Source organism: Ranitomeya variabilis, chromosome 5, assembly GCF_051348905.1.
Source record: "Ranitomeya variabilis isolate aRanVar5 chromosome 5, aRanVar5.hap1, whole genome shotgun sequence".
In the NCBI taxonomy this organism is placed as follows: Eukaryota; Metazoa; Chordata; class Amphibia; order Anura; family Dendrobatidae; genus Ranitomeya; species Ranitomeya variabilis.
In genome coordinates this window covers 492,633,068-492,644,193 of record NC_135236.1, presented here as the reverse complement: position 1 = coordinate 492,644,193, position 11,126 = coordinate 492,633,068, and the positions used below count along the sequence as shown (strand labels likewise).

General features: G+C 42.4%; 1 protein-coding gene across 1 annotated transcript in view; it reads right to left on the bottom strand.

The window, feature by feature from the left end:
- Window positions 1-1,420: 1,420 nt before the first annotated feature.
- DRAM1 (DNA damage regulated autophagy modulator 1) overlaps window positions 1,421-11,126 on the bottom strand; it is a 33,836-nt gene continuing 24,130 nt past the window's right edge. Inside the window, exons 3-7 of the mRNA XM_077261108.1 lie at window positions 10,973-11,115; window positions 8,125-8,302; window positions 3,126-3,184; window positions 2,897-2,989; window positions 1,421-1,684 (exon numbers count right to left, since the gene is read on the bottom strand). Coding sequence (XP_077117223.1) covers window positions 1,640-1,684; window positions 2,897-2,989; window positions 3,126-3,184; window positions 8,125-8,302; window positions 10,973-11,115 — 518 coding nt within the window. The 3' untranslated portion in view covers window positions 1,421-1,639. The remainder of the gene's footprint in view (window positions 1,685-2,896; window positions 2,990-3,125; window positions 3,185-8,124; window positions 8,303-10,972; window positions 11,116-11,126) is intronic.

The following is an 11,126-nucleotide window of genomic DNA, read 5'->3' as shown; positions in this document are numbered from 1 at the left end:
TGTAAAAGGGGAAAGTCTTTAAAGGGAATAAAGTTTATGGTCGTGACGCCACCTGTGGTATTCGGTCAGTGGGGACTGACGCTGCTTTAAGGGGTCCTCTGGGGTGATGTTATGGCAGCTAGATGGTACCAGATCACAGGGCAGGCAGGGTCCGGCCGGCTTGGAGGCAAGTTAGGAGTCCCTTATCCAGGTGGAGATCAAAGCCTTCCTCTAGTGTCGTGGTGTTGTAGTCCCTTACTGCCTATGGCTTCAGATAAGGTCCTCACAGTTCGTCTCTGTCCCCCATATAGGATAGGACAATACCTGCATGACCGGTAACTCGAGCCTCTTTATAGGGACTCTAGCACGCCCCGGGCTCTATGTGTTACTGTGTGTGTGACGGACAGGTAAGTTACAGTTTAGCTGTTCTGCCGGTCTCTGATGTAAGTCGTGGAGTCCCTTACAGTCCTCGGTGTTCCGGCTACCGGTGTCTGCGCCTCAGAAGGAGGCAGCCTGCTCATGGCTGGTCTCCCACTGGTGTTCCTTTCTGTGCTTCGCTCTCCTACACGCTCACTGCAATATATTCGGCTTTCGTATAATCTCTTTCCAGGAGCTGCAGCACTGTTGTGGCTACACAGCTCGTACACCCTTTTTTGCCTCAGACTGCTCCAGTCTGTTTCCTGGCAAGAACTGACTGAACAATGTTCTTTCCTTCTCAGTTTCCTCTTTCTGCCAGGAGCTGCAGACCCCAACGCCTGCTCAGCTCTTCTCCTATCGTACCAGCTCCGCCTCAGCTGATGTTCCACGACAAGCTCCCTTCTGGCAATCTCTCTCTCTCTAGCACATCTTTCTGGTTCCTTCCCCTCTGTCTTTCTGACAGGAACTGACTAACTTTCCGTCCAAACTACCATATATATGGGGAGTCACCTAGTAAATAGGATCAAAAGCTCCCGCTGGTGGCCTGGAGTGTGAATGTGTTGCATGCTTGTGTTTACCTGGTGCCAGTTATCCCTTCTTGCCTCCAAACGTAACATCACTCTCCCCGCGAGGAAAGCAATGCGAATGTGACGACCAGGACCCTGGGGCACCACACGTGTACTACCTTATGTTATGCCCTGATATTAGCGTGTTATATTGCGCAGTTGGTGGTCTTGTATTTATTTGTATGAAGCTATATAATGGGCCCCAACAATGATTTTCTCTGGTGGACCCAAAGTGCTCCAGTCAGACACTAGCTCTAGGCATCATGGTAATAGCCATAAACAATGCAAGATAGTATAATATGAAGTCGTAACTTCTACAGGTGATCCCAGGTTTCTAACATATCAGAGAGATTATGACACACAAAACCACATTCAGGTAAAATGCAAAACTTTAGACAATAATTTATTGTTAATATTATTAGGTTATGACACGTAAAAGTTAAAAAAACAATTCCATAAACAGGATTATCATTTATTCATAAAAAAAACAAAAACATAAAAACATCGCATAAAAAAATCCAGAAATGTTGGACGGACATAATTTACAAAAACACATACAGTAAATGTTGTATCTCTGCAAACAAAGCAGATAGTGCAAAATGTGTTCAGCTCTTATTGACTTGTAAAGTCACGATGAAATATTCCTTTTTTTCTATAACACTTGAATGGAGCAATTGTCAAAAATCATCATGGATTTCTATAGACATTTTCACAGTTACTGCCTGCAGGAGAATCAGAAAAAGAATTATTAGGACCAGTTCATCATGTAATAATTGTTACGAGAAGCAGATGCGATATAAGGATATGTCTGCACAATTATATTGCATTCTCACAAAGTTGTTTATATTCAATCCAACCTATACACTAGTATGCCGAGTGACTTTAAATGATGAATGTAAGTTAAAGTGTGTCCTTTAGGTCTCAAACAGATATTCATTATTTTTCTGGTATGCAAAAAAACGGTCTAAGTTTCATCTGTGTTTTGTTTCCGAGTTTTAATTAGTGTTTATCAGCGAATCAGTTTTTACCATCAGTGATTTTAATGTATGAAAAATTAATAAATAAGTTGTAAAGTTTCTCAGATTCATTGCAATGTTAGTCACGGACTACAGACAGACTTACACTGAGCCATCCATGTGCTCGTTCTGATTTTCACTTACCCATAGACTTGTATGGTTAATTTCGATCCGTGACTCAGATAGAAAAAAACGGACATGTCTCCATGATTCTTTTACAGACACACGGTCCGCAAAAATATAAACATGTAAACAGCTTCATACATTATAATGAGTACTGGTATTTATAGATATATTTTCTCATACCGCTTCTAGGTAAGCATTGTACATCTATATGACAGCATACGTTGCTGTGCTGTTTCATACGGGGAGCAGTATGCCCCCAAACAATGATGTACAGGCTCACAGTGCACAATGCAAAATAATATAATAATCTTTATTTTTATATAGCGCTAACATATTCCGCAGCGCTTTACAGATTCCACACATTATCATCACTGTCCCCGTATGTCTTTAGAATGTGGGAGGAAACCGGAGTACCCAGAGGAAACCCACGCAAACACAGAGAGAACATACAAACTCTTTGCAGATGTTGTCCTTAGTGGGGTTTGAACCCAGGACTCCAGCGCTGCAAGGCTGCAGTGCTAACCACTGCACCACCGTGCCACCCATATACTATAACTCATCCCTGTTATTTCACTGCATACAACTCCACACAGATAAAAAAAATAAATAAACAAGAATTAAATCAGACATTAATTTTCAACAATTTATCAAAAATTGACTGACACAGGTAGGAATGGTTTGGCAGCACATATTCAACTGAAACATCCGGTCCTGCCCAAAAATACAGTAGGTGATCAGTAATATACTCTTGATTAATAAGGAAGGCTATTTAGATTTATTATTGAAACCAACCTGAAACTCCTTTATGTAAGTCAGGAAGAAGGTCACAAATCCGAAAGCTACAATCCACTCACAGACTGCACTCGCCTGGTGATATGGTGAGGGCTGTATCCATAACAAGGGAATATAATAAGTAGTGTTATTAGTAAGAAATTACAGGTACATTAAGGTCTACAGTATAAAGATTTTAAGACTTACAATTGAAGTAAGTTTAAAAAAAAAAAACAACTAAATCTCATACCTCCTCACCAATGGTACAATGGTACAGCTTTATGCCATCAAATGCAGCACATATTATCACTATTAGATGTACATGTTAAGGAATTTACTGATAGTGGAAACCTTCCAGCTCAATATAGTAGCGATTAATACTGCATGCAAATTAATGTATGTACACTTGGAAAACACAGAGGAAGCTCTCACTAAAAAGAAAATAATGTCACTATAGTGTATGGCATTTTAGATTATGATGCCATGCAGTGCACTGTTATGACCTGGTGGTTACGGAGCGGTACTGAGATGACCTGGTGGGTAAAACCAATCATGGACAAGCTCAGAGGAGGTGGCAGCTCCACAGACAGAAATCACTGATATGAGTGATTACGAAGCAGCACTGAAATGACCTGGTGGGTAAAACAAATAATGTACAAGCTCTGAGGAGGTGGTAGCTTTACTGACCGCAATCCCTACTCCTAACACCAACACTAGAAATAGCCGTGGAGCGTTCCTATCTCTGCCTAGATGACTCTTCACAGCCTAAGAACTAGCTACCCCTGAAGATGGAAACGGAAAACTATCTCGCCTCAGAGAAACCCCCAAAGGAAGATAGCCCCCCACAAATATTGACGGTGAGTGGAGAGGGAAATGACAAACTCAGAAATGAAACTAGATTTTAGCAAAGGAGGCCAATACTATCTAAATAGACAGAGATAGAAAAGGCTACGTGCGGTCAGTATAAAAACTAAATGTCCACGCAGAGTTTACAAAAATAACCTCCACACCGACTCACGGTGTGGAGGGGCAAATCTGCGACCCCAGAGCTTCCAACTAGCCGGAATATTTCATAATGACAAGCTGGACAAAAGAGACATAACTTAAACTGAACAGAAGGTCATAAGCAGGGAAACACCCAAAAACTAGCAGAACTTATCTTAAGCTGAAATGGACTGGCCAACAGAGAACTTCCAGGAAAGAACTGAATCCACAGGAAAAAACATTGACAGCTGGCATCAACTACAGCCAAAAGCCCAGTTAAATAACAAGGCCAGGGAACCGATTAGTGAAAGCAGCTGCTAAGTTCCACTCGAAACCACCAGAGGGAGCCCAAGAGCAGAAGTCCCAAAAATACCATTCGTAACCACAGGATGGAGCCCAAGAACGTAATTCACAACAGTGCACACAACAAAGTGACACAACTGCAAGACTGTTAACATCCCTATCAGACTAGCCTTTTATTAGAACCTTTAGTTCACAAGAGTGTATGCAGAGAACACTACAAATTCCCTACTTCCATACACTGAATTGTAGAATTCTGGTAAATTCAACAGGATGTCACGGGAATCCTAGGTGGGCAAGAGCTAATAACCCGGGCCCCTGCAATTTCCCTCAGACTAGAGAAATCCTGACTGACCCTCTACCTAGAGTTTACACTGATGGTGTGCATGTCTAGGCCTCGACCCTCGCCCTGTCTCCTGTTTCAACCCTAGGCTGAAACCACCGCCCACCACCCAGTGAAAAGATCATACACCAATACCCACAGTTAGCACAGACAAGGATAACGGAAAATATACACCACGCCGCAGACACTCAGGAATACACTATAAATGCGCAGGGCAAAATAAATACAAATATAGGAAGGAGTAAATAAGACAAAGGGAAATACACCACCAGATACGATACTCCAACTCCTAGCTCACCACTCCAGACCGAGATAACCAAGCACTAGACAGAAGCTATAATCGTCCACACCCAATGTTCAGAAGAACTATTTAAAGGCAGTGGGCGTGGCCCAACTTCCAATCCGAGCACCAGCTAAATTAACCCCCGGACCAGCTAGATAAAATCTAGCCGATGCCACTGAGCACATAGTGGACAAAAGCGGAATTACCGCTGTCTGTCGAACGCCCTGGTATGAACAGCGTCCGACATGACACAGGAGCATTAACAACTGATATGTGGTGAGCTCCCCATACTGGCTGCAAAGCATTGCATGTGCAACGAGAAGAAGCACTTCCGACAAATACTTTATCCACTAAACCTTTCTAAATATGTCTGCAAAGAAGAGTATTTGTATTAAAACACTTAGCAACAGGCTCGGACTGGCCATCTGGTAATTCTGGCAAATGCCAGAAGGGCCATCTGGTCGTGGGCCGCCTTGCTAAGTAGTTAACAGAATTGGTGTTATCAAGACACCCATACTGTTAATACTGCTAAGAGTTGTCACAGAGCACAAATTCGCTGACTCCGTCACTTACCCCAGCAGTCCACGGGTATTATTAGAAATGTTGGTCTTGGTGTAAATCTTGCTTTCCTCCATCCAGTATAACATTAGTAATATATCCCATGTGGTGGTCTGGGAAGGGAACAGCATGGGCCTGTGTGATTTCAAATTTGGGCTGAATTTCAGCCCCAGTCTGAACATGCTTAGTAATCACTGTCTTTACTAGTTTACAACGTTGCTCAAGTCCTCATCTGGATCACGTGACTAACCAGATCACACAGAGGTTTATGTGTAGACCAGAAGTCATTTTCACTATACAAGTTTATGGAGCATCGTTCTGAGGCTCCCCAGACTTACATTGATGGAAATAGCACTGTGTATACTAGCAAAAGAGAGGAGATGTGATGCTAGTCACTACTCATGCAGAAGCCTTGAGGCTGGGTAGTCAAGAGGTCTGGGGTCAAATACCAAGAGGTCTCGTCATAATCAAAGGGATAAGGCAAAGGCATAGTAGTTAACAGTTTGGGGTCAGAACTCCAGGAAACTAGCAAATCAAGACAAAAGAGCAAGGCAAACAGATAATCAAGGCAAGGTCAAGGTCGGGCAGCAAAGGTTGTGGAAAAGTGGTATCTTCAAAAGATTGGTGCCGCAATGGGTACGCCGGTGGCATGCGTTTACGCAAACCTGTTCCTTGCAGCGTTTGAGGAGAAGTATGTCACCGGGTCCCTAAATCCATATCTGAAGCATATAGGAATGTATTTACGCTTTGTGGACGATATTTTTGTAATTTGGGATGGGTCTGAACAGGAGTTTAACAATTTCGTAACATTCCTTAATGAAAATAATGATGAGAACATGCGTTTCACATCAGTTTTTGGTAAAAATAAATTGGACTTCTTGGATGTGAGCCTGGAAGTTAAAGAGGAAAAAATAATCACCATGGTTCATAGAAAACCGACAGCTACAAACAATTTGTTACATTTTCAGAGTGCACACCCTATGCACACAAAACAGAGCATCCCCTATAGCCAAATGGTGAGATTAAGAAAAATTAACCGCTGTGAGGATAATTATAAAAAACAAATCACAGAACTAAAAACGCGATTTCTTAATCGGGGTTATCCTCCAAACATATTAGATCAAGCAGAATCGCGCGCTGCAAATCTCACTCAAATAAACCTCCTTAAAAAAGGAAAAAAGGGCAAAAGGAGTGCTCTTAGTAATGTTGAAAAAAATTCAAATAGTAACCAAAGATTTTCATTTGCGTTTAAACATAGCCCCATGGATCAAGAAATCCAGGCCTCGATATGCAAAAACTGGCACGTTTTGCAAAGAGATGATGACTTAAGCAAATTAACTACATTAGCGCCGCAGTTCGCTTATAAAAGGACAAAAAATGTAGGCGACCTTTTGGTCCAAAATCGCCTTTCACCGCATAATAATAATTGGATAAAAAAATCCCTACCACAGGGTAATCATAAATGCGGGAACTGCAGCTTTTGTCATTTGAATAAAACTAATAACCCTATAAAAATCGGTATAATAGAGCATTATGTCAGAGATTTCATCACCTGTAAAAGTAATTTTGTAGTTTACGTAATATTCTGTCCGTGCGACCGTTTTTATATTGGGAAGACAATTAGGCCTATGTTCACCAGATTTCGTGAACATTATAATTCGGTATTAACAGGCAAAGGACGTGTACGGTTTTTTAAACATATGCAGGAAAAACACTGCAGTGATCCTAGCCAGCTACGTTTTGCGGGCTTGGAAATAGTTAAGTTTCCACCGCTGGGTGGAGATCACAACAAACTACTATTACAGTGTGAGGCCAAATGGATTATGCGTGCTAATGCCCAGGGCCCTTTGGGCTTAAATGATAAATTAGATCTGGCAATTTTCTTATAAGTTGTATTAATGTGCAGTCCGCTTTTTAGTAACTTTGTTTTTAATGTGATAGATTAATTGTATATTCATCACCTGTGATAGTCACACCCTATATATAGGAAGTGATATCACCACAGAGACACACATGGACCCGTAGAAGCGCAAGAGCGCGAAACGGCCGTCGTCCAGTCGTTCACTCCCCGCACCCCTCTCCTCACCAGCCGCCGCAGAAAATGTCTGAAATCTGTTGATCGCAAATAAAGGACAACACTTATACTGCACAGAAGGGTGAGTGCCACTTTGTCTTCTCTCATCTACTTCATGTTCACAATAACAGTAATTTTGACCAGAGGTGCCCAAACTTTTACATGCCAAAGTAAAGTATATATAGTCGGAACTCAGCAGCAGAGGTGCCCAAACTTTTACATGCCAAAGTAAAGTATATATTGTCGGAACTCAGCAGCACACTAATTTATAGGATTGCCATCTTCTGGGTAAGATAGTTGGCAAAGTAAGAATATGAATTCTAACATAACTTGATTATTTTTAGTTTAAACTGGGCTCAACCAGTTTTATTATCTTCACTTGCAAATCAGCGTTGCAATCATACAGTGGAAAGTAGAAACCATGACAATCTGGCCACTAACTGTACATTGTATACAGCGCCCTTGGCCAGGTGATGAGACTACTACCCAGTTTCACAAAGCATAACGTACATCATCCATACCATTACCCATGCTTCAACAGTCTGCCCAACTTTCTGAGACAACCTGGTGTCTACTAATGAGTTCCCTTGGCCAACTCAAAGAACGGATGGGTGAAGTGGAAGCCCAACCAACCTTCTCTCCTCCAAGTACAACAGCCATGTTTTATGATGCTAAACAAAACCAATTAATAAGTATGAAAAGGATACTAGGAAATATAGCAATTATTGATAACACTGAAATTGTCATTCGTACGTAGCAGATTCCCTTTTTGTTCCATTGAGGGCAGGCTTTGAAGGTGATAATTGATTGAAGAAATATATATGCAACCCCACAGATGAACGTCATGAGGGCTCCCACTTCATGCACTTCTGTGACAGTTGTCTCCTGTAAGATAACATACATATTATGGCACGGTTATTACAGGCTCAGTTGTGCTATCAGAAAACCACATGATCATGTAGTATACCCATGTTTGATGCAATAACCAAACGCAGCCACAACAGGGGGTTGTACAGAGGGCAACTTCACTTCTTCAGTTCCCGCTGTGGTTTAGCAGTTTTGTGGTTATTTCACAAACAACCAATCAGCTAAATTCATCATATGACTTGTGGTGAAGCAAAGACAGCACAGTTTACAAAGTACATCAAAGTCAATAAAAGTTGACATTTTTAACACTCAGGACATTTTCATCTTTTTAAAGAAACCTGTCTTAAAGGGAGTCTGTCACCACCAAAACTCAAATTAAACCAATTATACAGTAATATAGGGGACATAGCCACTTTAAAAAAATCATCCGTGTAACATAGATTTCACTACTTTAGTTTTTACTTTTTATTTTTTTACATACACAAATGAGGGAGCTTCGGTGCACTATTGTCATGTTGCTGACAGTACTTGCTTGCCTAATATGAACGCTGCTTGAATTGAATCCCTGGCCCTGAACTTATGCACTGACACTGCAGGAGCCAACACAGGCACCCATACACATGGTATCTGTGCAGGTAAGGGCTCGTTCCTTTCTCCTGTCTACAGTGGCCTCTTGCTGCTGTGTTACCCTGTGTGCAGCAAGTGGCCACTGCAAACAGGAGAGAGGTATGTGAGTACGCCCACACTGATACTGGGTGTGTGCACTTTCTGGGCTCCTGCAGTGTCAGTGCGCAAGTGCAGAGATTCAATTTAGACAGTGCTTGCTCTAGCCAAGAGAACAAAGGGGAAATGCAGAGAATGTTAACTGAGTATATAAATTCAGAACTTGTCCTGGACTACGATAGTTATGACTTATCCTTTGGATAGATCCTCAATATTAAATCAGTGTTCGGCACCTCCACCAATTAGCTTTTAGCTAGTCCCACACCAGCTCGATTTACACAGTGCAAGAGCCATTGCTTTGTATACTGTGTACTTATGTCCACCATGGGACCCAATAACAGCCGATTTGGGGGGCTTTTCTGGGTGTTGGACTCCTATTTGTCTGATATTAATGAGCCATCCTAAGAATATGTGATCAATATTATAGATCTGGTCAATCCTTTTAACTACTGTAGCTAGCAGAGATAAACTGCTTCGTCATTTCATCTCATTCATAATTATACAGATTAGCAATTCATTGTTAACTGTAAACTAAACTAAGGCCATGTTCACACGTTCAGTATTTGGAGAGTATTTGACATCAACATTTGTAAGTCGTAATGGGGTTGTCCGCACATACGTCATTATATATTTGTAAATACATTGATAGAAATGTATTAAAGCTACTACATAGGAAAGGGGGAGGAGTTGTTCATGGCAACCAATCAGAGTCTTCTTTCTACATTTAAAAGGGTATCTACTATATAATTGTCTAAGGGTCACTTCCGTCTTTCTGTCTGTCCTTCTGTCTGTCACGGATATTCATTGGTCGCGGCCTCTGTCTGTCATGGAATCCAAGTCGCTGATTGGTCGTGGCAAAACGCCCACGACCAATCAGCGACGCGCACAGTCCGGAAGAAAATGGCCTCTCCTTACTCCCCGCACTCACTGCCCAGCGCCCGTATACACCCCTCCGGTCACCGCTCACACAGGGTTAATGCTGGCGGTAACAGACCGCATTATGCCGCGGATAACGCACTCCGTTACCGCTGCTATTAACCCTGTGTGACCACGTTTTTTACTATTGACGCAGCCTATGCAGCGTCAATAGTAAAAACATCTAATGTTAAAAATAATTTTAAAAAAAATAAAAAATGATTATATACTCACCTACGCCGCCTTTCCCGCTACTCGCGATGCAAGCGGCACGTTCCGGTGGCAAGGATGGTCTGGCAGAAGGACCTGCCATGACGTCACGGTCATGTGACCGCGACGTCATCACAAGTCCTGCGCGGAAAGGACCTGCCGTGACGTCACGGTCATGTGACCGCTACACGGTCATGTGACCGCAACGTCATCACAGGTCCTGCGCGACAAGGACCTGCCGTGACGTCACGGTCATGTGACCGCAACACGGTCACGTGACCGCGACGTCATCACACCCTGGGACCGGAAGCTGCCGCCTGCACCCCACACAGGTGACAGAGCTACAACGCGCCTGCGGAAGGTGAGTATATGTTTATTTTTTATTTTTTTAACCTGTGTCATACGTGGCTGGGCAATATACTACGTAGCTGGGCAATATACTACATGGGCAATATACTACGTGGCTCTGTGCTGTATACTACGTCACTAGGCAATATACTACATCACTGGGCAATATAGTACGTCACTGGGCAATATACTATGTGGCTCTGTGCTGTATACTACGTCACTGGGCAATATACAATGTAACTGGGCAATATACTACGTCGCTTGGCAATATACTACGTAACTGGGCAATATACTATGTGGCTGGGCAATATACTACGTGGCTGGGCAATATACTACGTGGCAGGGCAATATACTACGTGGCTGGGCAATATACTACGTGGACATACATATTCTAGAATACCCGATGCGTTAGAATCGGGCCACCATCTAGTAAGAAAATAAGAGCTGAAGCCTGATTGGTAACCATTATCAGATGCTGGCCAACTAACCCACCTGAAAAGAAGCCACAATGCCCATCCCAATGCAGCCAAGAACTCCAATAAGTAATGACATGAAGTTGAACCAATAATTCAAAAAGGAGATTCTCAAATTTTGAGCCTGGATTATTTTATACCTTGTGTACATTGTAGCAGCACCTGATGAAACA